General features: G+C 38.6%; 1 protein-coding gene across 3 annotated transcripts in view; it reads left to right on the forward strand.

The window, feature by feature from the left end:
* The window catches only part of LOC113442554 (galectin-5-like), a 32,601-nt gene extending 8,036 nt beyond the window's left edge, over window positions 1–24,565 (forward strand). For 2 of the 3 annotated variants that reach the window (XM_026710216.2, XM_026710217.2), the window contains exons 2-9: window positions 1,089–1,177; window positions 5,344–5,551; window positions 13,748–13,867; window positions 15,120–15,164; window positions 18,573–18,617; window positions 20,436–20,524; window positions 23,111–23,273; window positions 24,251–24,565. In XM_026710216.2, the coding sequence (XP_026566001.1) occupies window positions 1,089–1,177; window positions 5,344–5,551; window positions 13,748–13,867; window positions 15,120–15,164; window positions 18,573–18,617; window positions 20,436–20,524; window positions 23,111–23,273; window positions 24,251–24,397 (906 nt within the window). In that variant the 3' untranslated portion in view covers window positions 24,398–24,565. The remainder of the gene's footprint in view (window positions 1–1,088; window positions 1,178–5,343; window positions 5,552–13,747; window positions 13,868–15,119; window positions 15,165–18,572; window positions 18,618–20,435; window positions 20,525–23,110; window positions 23,274–24,250) is intronic. The other variant, XM_087925867.1, reaches the window with a different exon arrangement.
* The last annotated feature ends 394 nt before the right edge of the window (window positions 24,566–24,959 follow it).

Below are 24,959 nucleotides of genomic sequence, written 5' to 3' on the forward strand. Positions count from 1 at the left end.
CCATTGATATTTTTGGAAGCTGCAGCACACTGCTGGCTCATACTTAAGTGGTTGTCCTCTAGGACTCCTAGATCCCTCTCACAGTTACTACTGTTGAGCCAGGTACCTTCTATTCTATTCCATTCCATTCCACTCCACTCCACACCACACCACACACCATTCCAGTCCAGTCCACTCTCACTTCTATTCTACTCTACTCCAGTCTATTATTATTTCTGTTGTATTCTACACAGTTTTTTTCTCCTAAGTGTAAAACCTTATTTTTCTTGCTACTGAATTGCATTTTGTTGGATAGGACCCAGTGTTCAAGTCTTGTCAAGACCTTTCTGGATCTTAAACCTATTTTGAGGCTATTCCCTTATATTTAATGAGTTTCTCTCTTACGCCCTCATCTAAATCATTTATGAAGATGTTGAAGAAAGAATCCTGGGAGTCTTGTTTTGTCTGTTTATTTGTGCAGTTTGCTTGTTTTGTTTTGTTTATTTGTTTGTTTATGCAGTTTGCCTGAGATTTATGTATTTATATATAAAATTTATTGACTGCCTGTCTTACCACGGGATAATTCTGGGTGGCTTAAAATCATAAAAGATAAACACATACACCCAACTGCTAAATAAAATAAATAAATTAAGAGGCTAGATGGAGTTAAAATCTGTCAAGGTAAAGACTGAGATTCAATCATTATTCTCTTTGTATATTGTTGTGTGTGTCAACCTTGGGCACTTTAAGAGGTGTGGACTTCAACTCCCAGAATCCTTCAGGCAGCTCTCTGTCTGAGGAATTCTGGGAGATGAAGTCCGCACATCTTTAAGTGCCCAAGGTTGACAAATACCGGTTTAACAGTTGTCAAGAGCTCTTGCTTGGGCAAACTATTACTGGTGGTAGACCTGGGGAATGCTGGGAAATGAAGTCCTTGAAAGTTCTGAGATTGAGAAAAAAGTGTTTTAAAGCCTTTTGGGGAGGATAGGGGCAAAGATGCTATTATATTTCCCAGGCATTTATTCATGAACCAGTTGAATCAATGTCTTCGAGCTGCAGCAGATTCTCCATTTAATGGCTATTTTTTTTTCCTTTTAACTTCTGGTCAGACTGTTCCTTTTAGTGGTCCAATTTATGGTGGCCTGAAAGATGGGATGACCATAATAGTCACTGGAACTGTTTTGAAGTCCTGCAGAAGGTGAGTCATTCAGGTGAAGGAGAAAAGAAGTGTATGGGAAGTTCCACCAAATCTTTTCAAAATATCTGGACAGCCATGGAACTAGTGAAGCGTTTTAACTGTCTCTGAACAAAGTGGACCTTTCAGTCCATATTGTATAACCATCATCTATCACCCGGGCATTGATGGGAATAAATTCTGAAACAAAATGATGCCTTTCCAATAGATTTGAAGTTTTGCAAATAAGTACAAAGAAATTGCTGGTCAGGTTGAACTTCACTCATGTTGGTTTATGATACAAACACTTCTTAAACAAACCCGTTCCCAACACATTCATATTGTAAAACAGGATTGGGGAACCATGACTCTGGACAACTCCTCTCATTCTTCCTCAGAGGCTGGCTGGAGGCAGGATGAACTCATTCCTGACACATCAGGAACTGGGTTGATGAATGACTCTGAACTGCCAGCTGAAAGAGATTTGCAAAGGGCTTTGGATGGGGACAGTTTGCAGATCAGTGAAGAGGAGGAGGAGGAACTACCTTCTGTTATGGATCCAAGAGTACACAGGGCAGAGAAAAGGCAAGAGCAAAGGAGATCTACCAGATTACTCTGGAGAAGGCTCCAAAAGAAAGTTATTTATCGCAGCAGGCAGAGGGAGGCGTTGCTGGGAACAACTGGCTGTGTGTTTTTTCATACTTCCTGCTAGACTTGCTGGCTTGGAAACTGTAGTTCTCTTGCCAAGTGAACTCTCCTGGGTGTACTTTCATTTTAGCCTGGTGGATTTAAATTTGTTTGGTGGACTTACTTGGAGCAATTTTCCATGGTTTTATGGACTATTGCCTTGTGGACTAATCTTGGCCTGCTTATGGCTGGCTTTATTTGGGACAGTTTTGAGGCTGAGTGAAGGGAACAGCTGAGGTACATTAATAAACTCTCTAAAACACACATGTGTGAGTGAGTGGGGCAGCACGGGCCCTTTTATAACTTGTGTACATGGACGGCTCAGGAATTCTGGGAGTTGAAGTCCACAAGTCATAAAAGGGCCATGGTTCCACACCCCAGTTGTAAAGTATACAACTATATAGTTCTGTGCAGAATAAAACTGGATGTCTTTCAACTAAATCTGTTTGAAAATCCTAAAAATTAAATAAGGAGCATGTCTCCTACGCACACAGTGGAAATACAGATAGTTCTCAACTTACAGCAATAATGGAAGCTTGTCTTTCTGATGTTGTAGAAAAGGTCAGCCATGTGACCAACTCAATTTTACAATTTTTTTGCAGCCGTCATTAAGCAAACCAATCATTCACTATAGGCTGATTTAGCCAAAAACTGGAAGTAAGTGTGGTTTTCAGCAAAAATGTCATCAAACATGGTCATGTGACCACTGCAAGCAGCTAGTTGCCAAGTGCCCAAAATGCACTCATGGGACCTGGCAACTCTTGAAGCTTTGGAATCGGATTGTAAGTAGCCCTGTGGAGCTCCACTGTAACTTCAAACAATTGCTAAGAAGCTGGTTATAAGTTGAGGATTATCTGTATGAAGGGTATCACACTCTGAAATGTCGGCACCCATTTTTGTGGGTATGTATTGCAAAATAAGAATAGGAATGGAATGGAACAGAACAGAACAGAATAGAATTCTTTATTGGCCAAGTGTGATTGGACACACTAGGAATTTATCTTCCATGCATAAACTCTCAGTGTACATACAAGCAAAAGTGATAAATCATGATCCTAATCATAAAATACAATTATCATAAATCATAAGATACAACACTCAGTGATAGTCATAGCATACTAAATAAGCAATCAATATAAATCATAATACTAAATAAAAACAAGCAACATAAATCATAAATACAAACAACAAAGTAATAATCATAAGAAGCTAAGGGAATAGGGAAGATGAGAAGGATACAGTAATAGTAATACAGCCCGATTAGGTAGTTTGACATCCCAGGGGCAGAAGACAATGTTATGGAAATTAGGTGTTTAGCAGTGTGATAACATGTAGGGGAAAAAACTAGTGGTGTCCTGAAGGGAGCAGTTGAAACAGTTTATGTCTAGGATGCAAGGGGTCTATAGATATTTTCATAGCCCTCTTACTAGCGTAAGAGGGTCCTCAATGGAAGGCAGGCTGGTTGCAATTGTTTTTACTGCAGTCCTATCTATCTGTTGAAGTCTGTGCCTGTCCTGTTTGGTTGCTGTGCCAAACCACAGAGTTATAGAGGTGCAGGTGTCAGACTCAATAATTCCTCTGTAGAACTGAATCAGTAGCTCCTTGGGCATTCTGAGCTTTCTGAGTTGGCGCAGGAAGAACATTCTTTGTTGTGCTTTTTTTGATGACATATTTTATGTTAGGTGTCCATTTTAAGTCTTTTGATATTATAGAACCTAGAAACTTGGTCTCTACTGTTGAAACTGTTCTGTCTAATATTTTAAGAGGTCGTAGAATAGGAGGGATTTGTTATGACCCAGGTGGCCAAGGCAAGGCAGGCCCTTAGAGAGTCCTTTATTGTCCTCACAAAGTGTTCAACAAACGGTCCTCCAACGGCTAGTAAGGCTCCATCCTTAGCTCCCTTGAAGGCAGCCACCCTCAAATGTACCCTCAAATGACAGCCCACATATTATCAGGAAAGTCCATATGGCAAAGTCCAGGCATAAGACAAACGGCAGTCCTCAGGGCAAAGACAAGGCTCAAGGCAAAGGCAGCTTTGAAGGCAAAGCAAAGCAAAGGGCAAAAGCCATCCACAAGGCAGGCCTCAAAGCAAGGCAAAAAGGCCAGAGTCAAAGCTGGGGGGAGTGTAATCCAAAACAAACAATTGTCCCTGGCAAAGACTAGCTCCCCACAGCTTCTTCCTCAGTCACTCCAGTCCAGGTGTTCACCGTGAGAGGGGGCAGGGTGGCCCTCTCCCAAGCAGCCCTTCTCAGCCTACACTCCGCTCTCCTTGTCCTTGGATCAAGTGGACGAGGCAGCTGTTCCTCATCAGAGGAGATCCGCTGCCTATCAGCACCACTGCCTGTCAGCGGCCGCTCCTCCCTCGCATCCGTGAAGCCAGGCAGCTCCCCATATAGTCGACTACCTTCCCCAATGCCTGAGGGGCCTGGGGCAGATTATCTTCAGCCCCTGGCCTCTCCAAACATGCCAAGGGAGATGTGCCATCCCCATCAGACAATCCCGGTTCCAACTCCTCTGATCCGGGTCCCAACGAGGCCACGACAGGATTCTCCTAAAATCTACTATCATCTCTACAGTTTTGAGTGTGTTTTGTTCAAGACAGTTCCAAAAACACAGATTAAAACACAGGTTAGCCTTTCAAGCCTGCCGTGGCAGTGTTTCCTTTTTAAAAAATATTTATTTTATTTTATAACATTTAAAGATTCCATTTTTAGTTAAACAGTGTGTTGTCCGGGTACAAATATTTTTAGGAAATAATAACCAAAATGTTTACAACAATATTAATTACCTTGGTTTTAGTTCTATAATAATAGAATAATAACAACCACCACCACAACAATAATAATAGTTGCTTATCCATTTTAACTCTTTTACAGTTTTGAGTGTGTTCAGTTCAAGACTGTTCCGAAAACCCAGATTAAATTTAGCCTTTCAAGCCTGCAGTGGCAGTGTTTCCTTCTTTAAAAAATAATTTTTTAAAATAACATATAAAGATTCCATTTTTAGTTAAACTGTGTATTGCCTGGGTACAAATATTTCTAGGAAATAATAATCAAAATATTTACAACACTATTCATTACATTGGTTTTAGTTCTATAATAATAATCACAACAACAATAATAATAGTTGCTTATCCATTTTAACTCTTTTACAGTTTTGAGTATGTTCAGTTCAAGACTGTCCCAAAAACCCAGATTAAATTTAGCATTTCAAGCTTGCAGTGGCAATGTTTCCTAACCTAGGAAACTTTCAGATACTGGCTGGGGGATTATGGGAGTTGAAGTTCATACATCTTGGCCAAGGTTGCGAAACATTTGTATTGTGCAACACATGAATAAAAATAGGATTTGTAAGTGGTTTGCCAGGGCCATCTTTCTTCAATTTACCTTAATACCGCAAGGTCCTCATCCAGATGGGTAGGGGCGGGGATTGGACTAGATGACCTACAAGGTCCCTTCCAATTCTGTTAATCTGTAAATTTCTCTTTCTTGCTCTCTCTGCAGATTCCAGGTTAACTTTCAATGTGGCAATTGCGAAATGCCTAAATCAGATGTAGCTTTCCATTTCAACGTCCGTTTTGATGAGAACTGTATTGTATGCAATTCACACGAAAAGGGAAGCTGGCAGCAAGAAGAAAGAAAACATGATATGGTTTTCCGCAGAGGGCATCCTTTTGAGATCCGGTATCTTGTGGACATCTCTTCCTTTGTGGTATGAAGACGATAAGTCCTCTTTGTGGGTTATAATCACCATCTTTTTTTAAAAAAAAATACATTAGATTTGGGTATTGATTTTTGCCTTGTAGCAATGGAAAAGCATTTTTCAAAATGTGTGAAATATAAAATATCACAAAACATCTCTTGCTGAGCGCAAAACTGCTATCTCAAATGCAGAGTGGGCCCAGTCAATGCCCACATAAACTGGTGGAGTTTGAGCACACTTTCTTTTGATCTTGTCTTTATTATTTATCAGTTTAGAAACTGTGTCCTTCACAGAGCAACTCATCAAGTCTCTTACCCATTTTGGGTGCTCCTTACAGTCTCCCAATGGAGCCTGTCCATTATAGTCATCAGTTGTTACCGTCATAATGTAGGCCATCACATGATTTGATCTGTTTTTGATGCCTTTTTTGCAAGGTTCATTGAGTGAGCCCATTTGTTACTATGGGCCATTTTTCCTGAAAATTGGGATTAAATGCTGATTTTCTACAAAAACAATGTAAATTGCAGTCACATGATAGAGGGTCTTTGCAAATGGCCTTAAATGCAGACTGGCTGCCAAGTTCCCAAAACACAATTGGGAGAGAGGGGTAGCTCTTGTAAGTTCGCAACAAAGTTGTAAGTACGGTTTGGATAATCTGTCACTAAGTGTTTGGTTGTAAGGCAAGCGGCACCAGTAATCTCAACTTGGTTTAAATGTTTTATAGGGGTCTAGTCTTTATCACTTCTAAAACATGGTTTGTGACTTCCCAGTTGGCCTTATTCTTAACCTACTAACTGGGGTTAGCTTGTTAGGTGAGTTCAACCATTGTTTTGCTTCCTTCTCTGTTGTCCCAAAGCTACTTTTTCCAAAAGACAACTGGACTTCCTGCATTTTTTTCTTTGAAAACATTTTGCTGGGGAGAGGGCGGAACTGGCGTCACGGTGGTACAACGCGCGACCTTGAGGCTCCAAGATTGCTGTCAATATCTCCGCTGTTAGACAGTCCCACTGGACCTAAACCGTCCCGTAGAGACGGTGTCAGAGAAGGGCACATCCTGTCGATCCCAGGGACACCGCAAAGTCCCTGGTAGATCCAGGAGAAGCCTTTTTTGCCGATGGTGGAGAGGCAGCCATTCAAACTGCTGAAGCCGGGACAGCTCCGGAACGGAAGAGATCTGGAAAGAAAGTGTGTCAGTTTGGTGAGATGAATTTCTACTTACTATTTTTTGCAGAGAACACCCTAAAAGACTTAAAGTGAAATTAAAAGTGAAGATAAAAGAGGTAAAGCAGCGAGATTAAGCTAAGTTTAAACTGAAGGGTTTTCCCCCCTTTTTTATTGAAACCTGGAATTTGGCAAAAGCTTCTCAATTTTAAACTGGACTGGTCTCCTTTTCTATTTTTTTATTTTTTAAATAATTTCTTTGAAAGTCTCTTTTGATTAAGATTCTTTTTTTTAGCTTTTTCATTTGAGGTTTACTTTTCTTCTTTTTTTCTAAAGCCTTTACTTTAAAAAAAAAAATCTATTCCAGGCTTTGGATATATGAGGAGAAGTGAAAATGAAGGGAAATAAGTAACACTGCCATCTAGAGACTTGGATACATTGTTTTCTCTTCTTTCCTACTTGTTTATGCATTGGTGTTACATTCAAGGACTCTGAGCTATTTACTGAAAAGATAGTGGGATCACTGGGATGAGCACGGTAGATTGTTTATACAAGTGGTCTTCTGTGAAACTATTGACAGCTGGAGTTGAGTTGAAGTTGAAAGAAAGAAGATTGAAGTGACCTTGGAAAGTCTGATTTGATTTACTAAAGACCCTTGGACATTTAGTGGCAGTGGTTCGCTTTCTGTCAGAACTGTTTGTTATCCTTTTTTTTTTTAACTTCCCCTCCAGCTGGATTTTTATGTTTGGACTTTAGCTTTTTGATCCAGGAATTAGAGTATATCCCCCCCTTTTTTTCTTTTGCTTTATCTTTTTTATTAAGGGAAATACATAGACTTCTATTTTTTTTAAAAAAAATTCTTTTCTCTTTAAATTCTTTTACTTTTTCACCCTCTCTTCTTTTTACATTTTTTTCTTTTCTTCTTTTTTTATATTATACAAGTGCCTGAAGATTTTTCCTTTTCCCCTTTTTACTTTTTCTCTTTATATTTTTTATTGGGGTGGCACTTGTCTGCTCTTGTTTCTTCTTGTTTCTTTTTTTTTTACCAAGTATAACAAGATGAACAGAAAGTCAGCAGCCTCAGCTTCTTCAATACCTCTTCACCATCTGAAGGACAACGATCAATACAGATGATGTTGCAAAAGGAGAAGAAGTAAGTGACACTGCAGATGATTATGCAAGGAATCCAAAAGATACAAGCAAAAACAGATAATATTGAAAAGAGAGCAGAGAATATTGAGCAAAGAACTGAAAAGACAGATGAGAAGTTGAGAATACCCAACAGATGATGATGAAATATGAGGATAGATTTAAGAAAATTGAAGAACAAGATGTACAAAGAGATAAGAAAATTGGAGATATTGATACTCGATTGAGTGAAGTTGAAAGAGACAGGAGCGGATCACTGAGATGGGAAATGGACAGGTCAGAATTCTATTTGAGATTCCAAAATATAGAAGAAGAAAAGGGTGAAAACCTTGCTGGAATAATGACAGAAATCCTGGCAGAAGCGTTAGAGAGAAGATGATGGATGGAATGGATGAAGTGTTCTGTGTCTATATGAGAAATAAATTACCAAGAGAAGTTCATATCAAATTTACTAAGAAAACTATTAAAACACAGATACTGCAGGTAGAAAGAAAACATTAAAGTATAAAGACAAGGAAATTGTGATTCTGAAACAAGTACCGAGAAGAGTGAGAGAGATGAGAAGAGAATACTTATTTCTGACTAAAGAGTTGCTCAAAAGAGGAGTAAATTACAAATGGTTGATACCAGAAGGTCTCATGTTCACCTGGCAGGAACAAAGACACAGAATTGACACAGTTGAAAAAGCTGAGCTATTCTATCTAGAATATTTTAGAGGAAAGGAAGAAGATACAAGAAGAGTCGTTAATCAAATTTCAAGAGGAGTGTATACCAGCAATTGAAAAAGAAAAAGAAGAAGGTACAGTAAGTGGTGTACGTAGAGAGCAACAAGAACCAAGGTCTACTAGAGCAACAAATCCTTATAAAGTCTAAAATGGATGAAAGAAAATTGATTACGATGAATATAAATGGACTCAATTTAACTACTAATAGAAGAAAAGTATTCCATAAACTAGAGAAATTAAAGTTTGATATAATCTGCCTACAAGAAGAACATATTAAAAAACAACATGAATATATACTGAAACAAAAAAAATTAGGGAAATTATTCACATCATTGATACAATGTAAAAAAAGAGGTGTAGTCTTATATATTAGAGATACAATTTCTGTGGAACAAATTTATGCAGATGACGATGGAAGGATTTTGATGGTGGAAATAATGGACAATAATGTCCATTATTAACTTTTAATAGCAATTTATGCTCCAAATGATAACCAAGGAAGAATTTTACAGGAAATTACCTATGAAAGTAATTGAACTGGACTATGTTAATATTTGTATAATGGGAGATTTTAATGGAATAATTAATGATCAATTGGATTATAAAACACAGAAAACAACAAAGAAAATTAGAAAGACATTGCCAAAATCCTTTTTTCGAATGATAGAGGAAATAAACTTAAAAGATGCATGGAGAGAGACAAATGTGGAAAATAAACAATATACTTTTTATTCAAATAGACATGCATCATGGTCTATGTTAGGAATGATAGTCACCTAACAGTTGGGTTGGCAATATATAAACCAGAATAGTCATTTAATACTCTTGTATCTTTAAGAGAATGTTGTAATTGTGATTGGCTGAGGTTCCTCCAATGGCCATAAGATGGAGCCAGAAACTTGGTTTCTTCTTTTTGCATTTCCTTTGCTTTCCTTTTGCCTTTTGCCTGATCATCATTCTGCTTGAATTGCTGTGAGTCTTGCAACTATTCCCAAACTCTGTTTATTGAACTTTGTCTATGATACTGGTAAAGAAAAGGACTTCATTTTGGGATTATCCCTGGAGTGATTATTTTGAATACTAACTGCTTTAACTGTGTATGGTTTGGACTGTTTGTTGGACTTTGTTTACCCATTTACAGGAAGTAAAACTTACATTTTACTATTCAGTGTATCTGTGTGCTGGTTGTATGTTATTCATCACCACTCTCACTATGTTTCCCTGAGTGCACTCATTCTCCTAACAGGGAATACCTCAACAGTCTAGAATAGATATGGCATGGATGTCAACAGAATTATTTTTCAACATAGAAGAAACTGAAATAAAAACAAGTACTTGGGCAGACCATAATCCAATGACAGTTACATAGAAAGGATAAAAGAGGAGATCTAGATGGACTTTAAATAATATGATAGGAAAGCAAAAAGGAAAAAGACTTTAAAAACAGAAAATTGAGAGAGAATTGGTTTTCTTTTTTAAAGAAAATAAAAAAGAGGTTACATCTTTACAGAATCTCTGGGACATGATGAATGCCTACACAAGAGGTTTGATACTAGAATATACAAGAAAAAGAAATATAAAACAGAAAAAAAACCTTTCAAAATACTGGAAGACGACTATAAGACACTGGAAAAAGAGTTACAGAAATTTCCACCAAAAGAAGACATTAAAATTAAAATGGACATAACTAAACATAAAATGGGATTAATGGAAAAAGAGGAATTAGCACAAAAAAATAAAAAATGCTAAACAGAATTATTTTGAAGATGCAAACAAACCAGGCAGATGGTTAGCCTATAAATTGAGAAAGGAAAGCGAATAAAGAAGGATAAGTCAACTAACAGATGAAGAAGGATGTGTCTGCTATGGAAATAAATTATACAAGATTATTATGGAAAATTGTATCATCAAGAGAATATTCAAGAAGAAAGAATTAAGCAATATCTACAGGAAGTGAATTTACCCCAGATACCCAAAGACATTTAAACAATGTTAGAAGGGAACATATGATGATGGAATTAACAGAAGCTTTTAAAAAAAACAAAACATCGGAAAAGCAACAGGTCCAGATGGATTGCCAGTGGAATGTTATAAGACATTTCAGGAAACGCTGAATCTTCAATTACTAGAAGTTATGAATGAAGATATGTCAAAGAAGAGAATACCCAAAACATGGTCAGAAGCATGCAGTACACTTGTACCAAAGGAAGATACAGACCCACAGCAAGTTAAAAACTATAAACCTATATCCCTATTAAATTCAGACTATAAAATCTTTGCTTCAATCTTGGCAGAAAGACTGAAAAGATATTTAAATAACTTTATTCATGCTGATCAAAATGGATTTCTGCCAAAGAGACAAATTAAAGATAATATGAGAATAATTCTGGATACTTTGGAATATTATGAGGCACATCCTGAAAAGCAAATGGCTTTGATGTTTTTAGATGCACAAAAAGCCTTTGACAATGTGAGTTGGCAATTTATGTTATTGCAACTGGAACAAATGGGCTTTGGTAAAAAATTTATTCAAGCCATAGAAACAATATATTATAAGCAAACTGCAAAGGTTCCATAAATGGAGAGTTAACAGATTCTGTAGATATAAGAAAAGGGACTAGACAAGGTTGTCCACTGTCACCTCTGTTGTTTGTGTTAACATTTAGAAGTGCTGAATAGGAACATTAGAGAAGAAAAATAAATAAAAGGAATGAAAATTAAAAAGGAAGAATATAAATTGCAAGCTTTTGCAGATGACCTGGTATTTATATTACAGGATCCACTGGAAACAGCACCTAAATTAATAGAAAAGATAGAAGAGTATGGAAAAGTAGCAGGTTTGAAAATAAATAAAGATAAAACAAAGATATTAACAAAGAACATATTAGCAAGATGAAAGAAAGAGTTGGAGGAAGTCTTGGAAATCCAGGTCACGAATAAGGTTAAGTATTTAGGGATATATATAACAGCAAGATGTAGTACACTGAAAGAGGATAACTATCCTAAACTCAAACAACAGATTGCGACAAACTTGACAAAATGGAAAATTTACAATTATCATTGATTGGGAGAATATCTACAGTTAAGATGAATGTATTGCCTAGAATCTTATATTTATTCCAGACAATTCCAATTAGACTAGGAAAAGAGTTCTTTGAAGATTTAAACAAAATATTGTTAAAATACATTTGGCAGGAAAAGAAAGCGAGAATAAAACTTAAACTGTTACAAGATGCAAGAATAAGAGGAGGGTTTGCTTTGCCCAATTGGAAATTATATTATCAGGTGACAAACTTGATGTGGGTAAAGGAATGGATAACATTAAGGAACAGTAGATTATAGACTTTAGAAGGACATGACTTGCTGTTGGGATGGCATGCTTTCCTCTGGTATAAGGGAACTAAAACACAGCGGTATTTTAGAAGACATATTCGAGAGGCATTGTTTTTAAACTGGGAGAAGATAAAAAAGCAATATTATTTAAAAATTCCATTATGGATATCTACTATTGAAGCTTTTTCTTATCCAATAACATATAAAAAGGAACAAACAGTTAGATATGGTGAGATAAAGGGTGAACTTAAATCTATGCAAGCGTTGGAAGAACAAGGTATAAAAATGAGTTGGTTTTCATATGTACAAATACAATCTAGATTTGATAAAGATCTTAAAACAAAAGGTTTCTATGATAAGTTGACTGATTTAGATAAAATTTTGATGGATACTGATGAAAAGGTAATTAAAAAACTATGGACATTTATTAGAATTTAAATTAGAGGAAGAACAAGTTCAAGAAACAATTATTGCTTGGGGGAAAATTTTGGATATGGAACTGATTTAGAGAAATGGCAAAAATTGTGGTCTCAAAATTATAAAATGACAAGGTCAGTTGCTTATAAAGAAAATGTGTATAAGATGTTTTACAGATGGCATCTACCCCCGACGAGAATTGTGAGAATGTTTAAGAAAACATCAGATAAATGTTGGAAATGTCATCAGATACATGGTTCTTATTACCATATGTGGTAGACATGTTTGGACACAAAAAGATATTGGACTAAACATGTTTTCCACACATGATTGGAAAAAATGATAAAACAACACATATACTTTAAACCAGAGATATTTTTATTGGGAATTATACAATAAATAATTGAAATATTTGATTGTAAATGTTTTAACAGCGGCTAGAATTTTATTTTCTAAGAATTGGAAAAAATGAAAAAATACCTATGCAGGAGGAAGTTATTAAGAAAATTATGGACTGTGCTGAAATGAGTAAATTGACATTGGAAATTAGAGAACAAAAAAAATAAACAATTTTATATGATATGGGACTTATTTTATCAATGGCTAGATTAAAAGACATGGTAATGAAATAGACTAGGAAGTTTTGTAACAGAAGATTAATATATATATATAGAATATAATACAAAATATATAACCTTTGGATAAATGTATAATATAAAATTATAATAAAATCTAGAATATCTCATATGAAATGATGGAATAATAGTTTAGTTAAATGAATGATTAATAATTGATAGATATATAAGCATTTGTTAGATTGACAATTTGAGAACCTTTACAACTTGTGAGTAAGGACTATGAAAGGATAACACAAAAGATTTGTAACCAACTGACACACTGTATATATATAATTGAAAGATGGTTGTATGTTTTTGTCTGTATATGTTTGTCTTAAAAAAAAAAAATTACAAAAAAAAGAAAGAAAACATTTTGCTTCTCATCCAGAACTGAAGAAGCTTCTTGGATGAGAAGCAAAACATTTTCAATGAAAAAACAAAGAAATCCAGTTACCTTTTGAAAAAAACACCTTTGGGACAACCGTGATCTGGAGCCCGGGTGGCGCAGTGATTAGAATGAAGTATTACAAGCTAACTCTGCCCACAGTCTGGAGTTTGATCCTGACTGGCTCAAAGGTTGATTCAGCCTCCCATTGTTCTTAGGTCAGTTAAGTGAGGACCCAGATTGTTGGGGGGCGATATGCTGACATCGTACATCGCCCAGCTAGTCTGTAAAGCACCATGGGGCAGTATATAAGTTGGAGCCCTATTGCTGGATGATCAAGTATCTCCACAGACATTTCCTTCTCTGTTGTTCTTGTGGTGACTCGATATGACAAGTTGCTCCCTTCTTTGTGTGCCAGGTTCTGGTAGATGGAAAGCTGTATTTGGAATTCAAGCACAGGATCCCTCTTTCCCGGGTAGATACCATCGGAATTTCAGGAGAACTAGATGTGATCTCGATCAGCTTCCAAGGTCCAGTTGTAGGTATTCCATTGATTCATTTTATTTATAAAACACCTTTCCTGCCTTCTTTTGATAAACAAGAGGGTACCCTTATTTTTCCTGGGGTTAAATGTGTGGAGTGTTTAGACAGGATAAATATATGCCTTCCCTCTTTCCTTCTGGTCTTTGAATCATTGCAAAGATTTTCTAACAGTTTTCTGAGTGATTTGAGGAAGGGGAGATAAAAATAAAGTCCAGGTGGTGGCCTAATGCTAACAATCCCTCATGTGTGTCGAGACAGGGGTGAGCTGCTGGGAGTTCACAGGGGTCTGAGAGAGCCCTTAGCTAAGATTCTGTGCAGTTTGGAGAACCTCCAAATCCCACTCCTGGCTGGCCCCACCCACCCCTCCCCTCTCCTTCCAGGAGTCTCCACGTGGCCTGTTTTAGATGCAGGTAAATGCAGGGCGCACACAGATGCTCAGGAAGGGTGAAAAACGGGCCTCCTGGAGGCTTCCAGAGAACCTCCTGTGTCAGGGCTCTGGCAGTTACCCCCATTTAAATCATGAGTCTCGAGCCGAACTTGCAAAACTTAAAGAAGATTTATTAGGAGTAAACATGCCAGCACTGCCTGGGTGTAGCCGACTCTGAGACACTTCATTCATTGTCACCCTTGACCCTGTTTTCCCTGCACTCCCTGGGTGTATCATAATTCATATTCTCCAAAGGGACACATCCATAGCTAAGAGTCTCAATCATGCTTTCCAGTTGTGCGGCAGAAACTTCGGTCACCTAGTTACTATCTTTGAATACATTTATGGAATGCAAGCTGCTGCACTGCTCCCCCCTCCCTTTCTGTTGGCAGCTCTAAAAAGACCATAGAAATATTTTATGAGTTGACCTCTGGAGCCCGGGGAGGGCAAAAACGCCCCTGCCCCCGCCATGGTGCAGAGACCAACTAGGCCACGCCCACCATGGCCACGCCCACCCAGCAACCAGACAGAGAACCCGTTGCTAAAATTTTGGAAGCCCTGTCCAGGTCACAGACATGATGCACTTCAACAGAGACACAACTGCTTTGCTGGCTGAGGAACTCTGGGAATTAAAGTCCACAAGTCTGAAAAGTTGCCAAGGTGGGAGACTCCAAGAAGTGTTTTTCACTGCCAGAGGAATTCTGGGAGTTGAAGTCCATACATCTTAAAGTTGCTGAGGTTGTGAAACCCTGATTTAGAGGTAGCTCTTCATTATGATAGCTCATGCAATTTCCTTTGATTTCTGTTTTTTTTCTTCCAGGCTTATCCAGTTTGTTCCAATCCAGTTTTCCCAACATTCTCACAGGTATGACATACAGTCCTTTTATCTATCTATCATCTATCTATCTATCTATCTATCTATCTATCTATCTATCTATCTATCTATCTATCTGCTATCTATCAGCTATCTATCTAAGCTCTATATCCGTGCTTCACTATGAAACTATGTGGTTGGGCTTAGTTTTTGGAGAGGAAAATAAGGGGGGTGGGTGGGTGGAATTCGCCTCTGCCTACCAGCATTCATCGCTATTCATCTGGCTAGTGCCCTGTCAGTGTGTGTGTGACAGTTAAGGGCTGTTTGGAAAGTGAAACAGTATTTGCTGTGTGAGCAAGAAGGAGACAGCAAGGAGCCTGGGCGTGGCTTAGCTCAACTGTTCTGTACTAAAGCTGTTTGGTGCTCTGAAACTGAAACTCCTCTGCTTGTGTTTTGCATTTGGAACATATTATCTTTCAGGTAGGGAGGGGGAGTAGAACTCCTTAGCATCAGAGCGTGTTAATAATAATAATATATGAAATACTAATACGCTGATGGTCATTTTGAAAAATCCTTTCTTAGTGAACACCAAGTAGCCAAGAGGAACACATGTGCCAAATTTCAAGTTGCAGTAGAGACTTTGGGGAAAGGGATTGTCCTAAATGAAAGATGGTACATACAGTAAATCTAACAAGCAAAGAAATAAAAAAAATAGAAATAATCTGGTTAGCTTAAACGTATTTGGACTGAACTGAGATAGTTGTAGGTAGTCCTCAACCTAGCAACCATTCAGATCTGGAAAAACTCGTTCTGACCTGGATTCTAATTTCCAACATCCCTCCCACAGTAACAGTCACATAACCACATTTTGCGTACCTAGCAACAGGCCAACATTTATGGCCATTTGTATCCTTGATCGTATAACCATGATTTATGTTGTAGGAAATGAGAGTTAGTTTCCAGTTTGTAGCAAAAAAATGCTTGCTGCATTTGCTGTATGCAGATTCAGTTATGATGATAAGTCGGGATCTATCTTTATATAGATCCAATCACTCATCCTGCAGGTTAAATCATATTATAAGACAAACTGTAGATATTGTTTTTATGTACTATATACATATCAATAACTGCACCCCTTTCCTGCAGAGCAAAGTGGTATGGTCCTTGTTCTGTCCTCACTATGCTTTACAGGTAGTCCTCGACTTACAACAGTTCATTTAGCGACCGTTCAAAGTTACAATGGCAGTGAAAAAAGTGATTTATGACCGTTTTTCACACTTATGACCGTTGCAGCATCCCCATGGTCACGTGATTTGCATTTGGATGCTTGACAACTGACTCACATTTATGACCGTTGCTGTGTCCCAGAGTCATGCGATCCCCTTTTTCAACCTTCTGACTAGCAAAGTCAATGGGGAAGCCAGATTCACTTAACAACCGCATTACTAACTTATCAACTGCAGTGATTCACTTAACAACTGGGACAAAAAAGGTTGTAAAATGGGGCAAAACTCACTTAACAAATTTCTCACTGAGCAACATACATTTTGGGCTCAATTTGTGGTCGTAAGTTGAGGACAGCCTGTACCTTGTGTGTAGGTTGTCATGCAGATAAACTCACCTATCCTTCAGTAAACCAGACCATTTATGTAGATTTTGACCAATGGTGTGTTTTAAAAAAACTGGTTTGGTGGGTGTGGCTTAGTGGGCGCGCTTTGTGTGCATGCACATCCTTTGTGTGCATGCATGCGGCAAACACGCACTTTGCACAGGCGCAGAGGCTTTCTGACTCACCTCCTGCAAGCCTGCACACTCCCTGTCACTTCAGCAGCTGATGCGTGGCAATCTACACCACGCAAAGCAGCTGCGCTTCAAAAGCAGGGAATAAAGGAGAACCGGTTCAGCCACTGCTGCTCATCAGCGCTACTGGCTCGGCAGAACCAGGCTGAACTGGTGGAATACCACCCCTGATCTTGACGCTGTCAGGATTCTGGCAGTTACCCCAATTAAATCATGAGTCTCGAGCCATACTTCCAAAATTTCAAAAGAATTTATTAAAGGAACAGGATGGTGGAACTGGGAGAAAAATAGAAATACATACAATAAGAACCCGAATACAAAATAAACAGTGTTGAGCTGCTGATGAGCATAACAATTAACAAATACAGATAGAGTTCAAATTTCACCAGCAATGCTATGTATATGGGATGTAGATTTTTGTCTTTCGATGAACATGCGCCACAGATTAGACTGGATACTTCCAGGTGATTTTGCTTCCTCGGACTGTTAAAAAATGGAGACTGGCTTCTCAGGATGTATCTAGGTTGTTTTTTTTCCCCAGAATGAGGAAGGATAGGAGGATGAGAATTTTTCTGTAGGATCAAAACAATACTAAAAACCAACTTTCTAAACAGCAATAGGTTGTATCTTTGGCCACTAGATGGCGCTCAATACATGTTTAGAGAGCAATAACAGCATACAGATACACAAACTCTGCTGAAAGCAGAACAATCCTTACTATTTAGGACTCTGCTACTCTGAGCAATCTTTTGGGAAACGGAGAGATGGGAATGGGAAGATTTCATTCATAAACATTGGCAGAGATAGATGACATTTGAGAGCTGAGAGTTGCCACCAAGATGAATGGCAGCCCAGGGTGTCACTGCACAGTTGACACAAAAGGGAAGTTATACAATGACATCATGATGCACATGGTGTCTTTGTGGATTGTACCAGATGCCTACAAATTTCTCCCAGTTTGCCTCTGCTAAAACAGGTATGCCAGGTTTTTCAACTGGGGCGATACCTGCAAAAGCTATTTGACTAAAATGATCAGTGACATAAATTAAATATGTAAAAACAAAGCAGAATGGGTTGCTGGGAAATGCTTGCCAAGAATTTGAGACCAAGAGTAGCATCAGCATCCACTGTCTGCTGTTTCTCAACCTTGGTAACTTTAAGATGTGTGGACTCTGCTTCATCCTTGCTGGATAATTTGGGGAATTAAAATGCACACATCTTAAAAGCTGCCAAGGTTGAGAGACACGGGGACAACAGCTGTCAAGAGCTCTTGGTTGGGAAACTTACTCATGCTGTACCTGGTCCTTGGATCCTGGCTGTGATGTTGCCATACTCTGGGTCTTTAGGGAAACAGGAGTACCCATTGTGAGCTGCTAATGAAATTTCCTAGGTATGGTTGCCAGGGCATTATGGGTAACTAAAATGGCAGACATTTTGTAGCTGGCATAAAAAAGCAGTTAACTCTTGAAGGAAGAGGAGAAACCAGGATTAAAAATGTGTCTTACTGAGTAGGAATTACTGTCAGTCCTGCTTTAAGGAATTGTAGGATTCCCAAGTTTTTTTTATAAATGTTTGTCTTATGTATATATTTGGATTTTTTTAAAATAATCTAAAACCTTTTCATGTAAAATCCTGACTGCTATTCTTTTTGCTTCGTAGCCAAGTGCCTGTCCCATTGGACAATGCTTTCCACCACAAAGTTATGTAAGTCTTTATCATATTAGTAATATTTGCACTTAAGTCATTTTTTTCTGACCCATCACTTATGAAGGATTTCAACTCTAGGCTAACATGAGAGTCAAAATCCCACACATTTAGGGACCTGATACTACTCAGTTAGGAATCCTCTAAAATGGAGCATGGGTAGGAATTTTGGCTCAGCGTGAGAACCCAGTCCCCATGTTTGCACATTATGTGAATCAGGCCATCGCTGTCAGACCTGCTCTGACTTGGTCCTTTAGTCAAGAAAGACCCTCGACTCCATTTGTTGTGAAAGGTATATTTTTACTAAAAGCCAAGTGGATAATAGCAAACACCAGAACTAAAGTTTGCACACCAACATTCCCTGGTTAACTTTCCCTATCCAACTCCTCTCCTCCCTTGGTCCCTTATTGCCCAAATATATTTGAATAAATAGTTTTGGGAACAGTCGCTTCAACGGTGGGCAGGTTGGTGAGTCATTGCATTCCATTCCCAGAATTTTGACCTTGAGCTGATGTCTCTGGATGGTAGGATGAGTAGTTGGCTTCATTAGTTTCACTTTCCCCCCCAAGCATTCAACCTTCCCTCCTTTGGCTCTCCCCTCCCTCAGTTCATGGCAGACTGAGAGCAAAGGTGAAATTCAGACAAACGATGGCAGTTCTGACAATCACCTTCAGCCATAATGTTGTTGATTAGTGTAGGCTGTGCCTGGTATGGGAACTCAGCAACTGGGAGGTGTTAACATGTCTTAAGATTAAGCATGTGCGAGAGCGAATGTGGGGGGCAATTAGGTGTTGAACTCAGCTTCAAGCCCCTCATCTGCCATGGAGGGCTTTGGGCGTGCTGTTCTCTCACAGCTCAACCAGCCTCATTGTGTCATTGTTACACAGAGATCACGGAGGGGGAGTGTTATATACGTCCCTTGAGACTCCAGAAGGAGGGCATAAATCTAAAATATCTAATAAAATGAACCAGAATGAACCCAACCTTGGTAATCTGATGTATCTTTTCTATTAAGAGCTGCAATAGGAAAGAATCCGCGCTGGGGGTTGGGCTTGAGCATCATTGGAATTTCCCACAATGCACCAGATTTAACTAGGCTCCTTGGGAAATATGAATGCCTTGCACTAGAAAACCTTCTGAAAAAAAAAAAAAAAAACCAAGAAGTCAGCAATGAATCAAGGTATGGCCTTGGTGCTCTGGAAAAAAACTAAAAGATGTCAAAGGCTAAAGCCATCAGTGGACACTTGCAAGTATGAGCAGGAAGAACCATTGGTGCTTTCTCAGGGGAAAAGGCTACGCTTAGGTGGATAATCAAAAATGTCCCCAGGAAGAGGTTATAAAAGTCAACATGGCAATAAAAGCTCTGTACTCTTTTTATGTGAATGAGCATGCACGTTAAAAAGAGCTGGGATTTGATTATGTGGTGGCGTCAGACATTTTGATTTTTTCAGACTCACTGCCCTCAACCCCTGTATACCATCAGCCTTTGTTGATGAGCCGTGGTGGCGCAGTGGTTGGAATGCAGTACTGCAGGCTACTTCTGCTGACTACTGGCTGCCTGCACTTTGGCAGTTTGATTCTCACCAGGCTCAAGGCTGACTCAGCCATCCATCCTTCCGAGGTCGGTAAAATGAGGACCCAGATTGTTGGGGGCAATAGGCTGTGTAATCCACTTAGAGAGGGCTGCAAAGCATGGTGAAGCGCTATATAAGTCTAAGTGCTATTGCTATCTCTGATTGATTACTTGAAGGTGCAAAATGGGGGAGGGAAAAAGGCAGATTAAATCTAATATTGTTTGTGTGTGTGTTCTCTCCACAGCCTCTCCCTTACCGAGCTACCATCTATGGGGGCCTTTTTCCATCCAAATCAATTATAATTTCAGGCTCTGTGTCACCTTCTGCTCAGAGGTAAGGACTAAGAAATATTGTTGGTAAAAACTTCCTTCCGCACAATTTTATTCCGGATTCATTTCTTCTGAATTCCTTTCAAATGAGTGGTTTGGAGCTGCACAGTTAAAAATGGACAAGTCGCCTTTTGAAAAAGCACTTTTGAAATGACTGTGTAATGCAAGTGGTATCATCTATCAGAATATTTGTCCAGGTAGTCCTCGACTTACAACAGTTCATTTATTGACCATTCAAAGTTATAATGGTACTGAAAAAAGTGACTTACAACCATTGCAGCATCCCCGTGGTCATGTGATCAGAATTCAGGCGCTTGGCAACTGGTTCATATTTATGACGGTTGCAATGTAATTCACTTTTGCGACCTTCCAACAGGCAGTCAGTGAGGAAGCCAGATTCACTAAACGTGTTACTAACTTAACCACTGCAGTGATTCCCTTAACAATTGTGGCAAGAAAGGTCATAATAAGGGGCAAAGCTCGCTTAACAAATTTCTCACTTAACAACAAAAATGTTGGACTCAATTGTGGTCATAAGTTGAGGACTGCCTGAAATGTCTATAAGATACATCCACATAACAAAAACTCTTGAGGAATCTTCAAGACTAGCAAATAGATTGTGATGTAGGTGCAGTGACTGAGGATAATATATTTGTGCAGCATTTTGAATTCAAAGGGGAAAATGGTGTTTTGTAGCACACGAGGGCGCTCCTGTTGCACTTGTCAGTAATTCCTAAAATAACCTGCATTTGTTTTCCCTTGGATCAAGCTGACTTCTAGAAAAGATGCTGCATTTTCCAGAAGTTACAGAGGGAACTGTCATGTCCTTGTTAGAGTCAGACTCTAAGGGAGAGGAGGAACAGCCGACAGGGAGTGGAGATATGGCTCCGGAGGTTGTAGGGGAAACTGGGGAAGGGCAGAGGCTGTCTGGGCAGTCAAAGGAAGAACCAAGCCCATCCCCTCTTCATCCTAGGACACGCAGGGAGGAACGGAGAAGGCAACAACTTGGCTTATGAGAGAGGAAGCGGCCATGATCCCCCTCATTAGTTGCAGCTGGAGAGAATAGTATATAAGAGAGACGGTTAAAACACAGTGTTGCCAGAAGCAAAGCGTGTTTTATTTTGGGCTGAAGTTATCTTGGTTGACATCCTTCCAACAGACCGTGCCTTGTTATCTCCTTGAATTTGGTAATTACTTATCCTGGTCCGTGGTGGAAATTTCATCATTGTAGTTTGTTTGGTTTTTTATTTCAGCTCTTAAATTCGGACTGCATTGCTTTCTTTTGAAAACTATTTTTGAATAAGTTTTATCTCCAACAGAGAATTATTGAACAGTGGGGCCAAGTTGGAGGCATTAAAGGACATTTATTTACGTTTTGGATTTTGTTACGTTTGTGTTACACTCTGGGTCATCATAGGAACCTGTGAAGTACCTTTTCTCTTTCAATCCAAAATGCTGCATGGCTGTAATTTATTATTGCATTTATTATATTTATTATTAAATGTATATGCCCACCCATCTCACCACTATAGCTTTAGGCGGCTTATAAGATTTATCAGAATGTAAAGAGAGGCTCCACCCTTTTCTGTGTTTTGTATTTTATCTTTAGCCATAAAAAGTAAATCAACATGTTTAAAAGAAAAAATAATGAAGCGAGGTTCCATCAACAGATGCTAAAAGGGATACTGCAAATGAACATCAGCATGCTGAGAGTGAGCTGGCAATACTTCTTAAATAATCCTTTCAGGAACAAAGTTGGACAACCAGAAGCCCAGCCAGTTGGGTGACAGAATTAACACACCTGTGTCACTTATCCTCATTGTTTAGATCTGTTACCTTGCCCTATGAAATAAAATGAGTGGAAAGGACACACACTCGGGCAAACAAGCTAACTGCACTACTAACGTGGGCAGCCTCCTGCTCACACCCTATTATCTTTCTTGGTGACCTCAACCTACCTCTAATTAATTGGACTCTAAATGAATATACAACATGCATTCACACACCCATTCTAAAAGTACTGAATGTGATAAAAGGAACTTCGTTGTACGTTTATTTTCTTAAAGAGCAAATAAAAATAAAGAATCATTACTAGTCACACTCCATGCATGATAGTATGATGTGGTTATCTCTAGATCATCAATCTATGTACTGTATCTATCTCTAATCTGTCATCTCCCTATATCAATCATCTATCATCTCTATATCAATCATCTATCATCTCTCACATCTATCATCTCTATTATCTATCTATCTATCTATCTATCTATCTATCTATCTATCTATCCTATTTATCCATCCTATCTATCCTATCTACTGTATCATCTATCTAATCATCTATCGGGTGACCCCTTTTTTCCAGAAGTGGGGCTCTCTTGATGAAGTCCTAAAAAAAGAGAATCTATTTGGCAAAAAAGATTCTTGCTCACTGCGGGTTCACACGGGAATTTCCTTTGAGAAGAATAATGGCTTTTGAATCAGCAATATAATATCTTCAGAAGTTGGAATGTTCATTGTATCCTTTCTGGATGCGGAGGGGTGCGTGTCTCCTGTTTATTCTGGAACACAACATTTCGGTCTTTTTATGTAGGTTCCACATCAATCTGAAAGCAGGGAACAATACTGCTTTCCATCTCAACCCACGGTTTGATGAGAACACAATTGTTCGAAACTCTAACCTCAACATGTGCTGGGGCTCAGAGGAACGACACCTGCCCTGTGGGATGCCTCTGATGCGCGGCCAACCCTTTACCGTAAGTCAAAGCAGTCTGGTTGCTCCACCTGGGCCAGATAATTGTGTAAACTGACTTAAATTTGCATTTATCAGGCTAGCCTAATGCAGGAACGTCAGGATCCTTCATTTGCTTTACTCCTTTAAAAGCTGCACGGCTTAGAATCAGAAATTTTGGTCATAAATTGGTGCAGTTGTAAGTCAACTCATCCTGTTACCAGACCTGATTTTACAACTATTTTTACAGTGGCCATAAAGCAAATCACGGTTTCACAATTCAGTCACCAACTAAAATCACTGTTAAACCTGAACTAGTAATAAATATCAGAACCATGATTAGCACAATATAAATCACCAAATAAAATAATACATTATACAGTAGAACCTCTGGTCACGAACGCTTTTGACCATGATCAGATCGGGTTCCGACCAAAGAATTCACAAAATGTTTTAATCTGGTCACGAACACATACTCGGGTGGTGATCTGACATAACCCCTGACTCAGACATTCCTGAAGATGAAACATTAGAAGATGAAGACATCGCCAAAGTTATGGGACTTATTATAGTCATGACCAGATGTTCTACTCTACTATGTTACTAATAATATAATGTATAAATAATATAGTATAATACAATGTATACATTTCATAATTATTAAGCATTTATTCTGATTTAAATTTGTAAAACTGAAATATGGTTCTAAGATAAATCCAAATTTGGGTGCAGTACCAAATCCATGTATTAGGTTAAAATCTCAGTACTGAGTTAAAATCTGTATCAAAGTTACTTTTTAGTTATTCTGGATACTCATCATTTAGTGACTTTGAGGACATCATCAGAATTTGCAGGTGTTGCTTCTGGGAAACACCTTTAATGTTTTGTTGTTTGGGAAATGGGTAATTTGTGATGTTAATAGACAAAATAAAAATTTAAAGATCTGAGTTATATTATCAGGTCTCATTAAAGTGATCTCAAATGTGCATTTTCTTTTTATAGATCTGGATTCAATGTGAAGCACACTGCTTCAAGGTAGCTGTGAATGGACTCCATCAGTTTGAATACAACCACCGCATACATAACCTGCTTCAGATAAATCTTCTCGAAGTGGACGGTGACATAACATTGGCCAACATCCAGGCTTAAAAGTCGCCAGTAAAGGCCCATTTTTGGATGGAGATGCAATTGATGTGAAATGTTGAGCTTTACTACCTGAAGTTTGAATAAATGCTTTTTTAAGAGATTAAGAACCATAGAAGTTCAGTTTTTTTCCCCTTCCAATCTAATTGCTTTAATAAACTATTTTTGCTCATATCTAGTTTTGTTTACTGAGTCACATGTGGTAACCTGACATTCTGATTCTGAATTAGACACCATGGAAATTTCAGGATTATATCCTCCCTTTTTGCTATTTTGGGCTAAGTAAGTGGGAAAAGAAGTTCAATTGGACAAGTGCCAGTAACATTTCTGACAGATGGTGCCCAGTTTATTTGGGTGATGTCAGAGTATTTAATAGAATGGTACAGTGGCCTAGAAGTGGAGCTCTACAATCAGGAGGCTGTGAGTTCAATCCTAAGTAGAGGCAGATATTTCTCTCTGGGCACAATGAGAATATATCTGCCGAAACAATCTCCTCATTGGCGACAGGAAAGGAATCCGGCTAGTAAACACTCAGCTCCATTCAGTTGGCCAAGACTCCACCCCGCAA

This window comes from Pseudonaja textilis, chromosome 1 (genome assembly GCF_049901715.1).
Source record: "Pseudonaja textilis isolate UNSWEBS1 chromosome 1, rPseTex1.2, whole genome shotgun sequence".
In the NCBI taxonomy this organism is placed as follows: domain Eukaryota; kingdom Metazoa; phylum Chordata; class Lepidosauria; order Squamata; family Elapidae; genus Pseudonaja; species Pseudonaja textilis.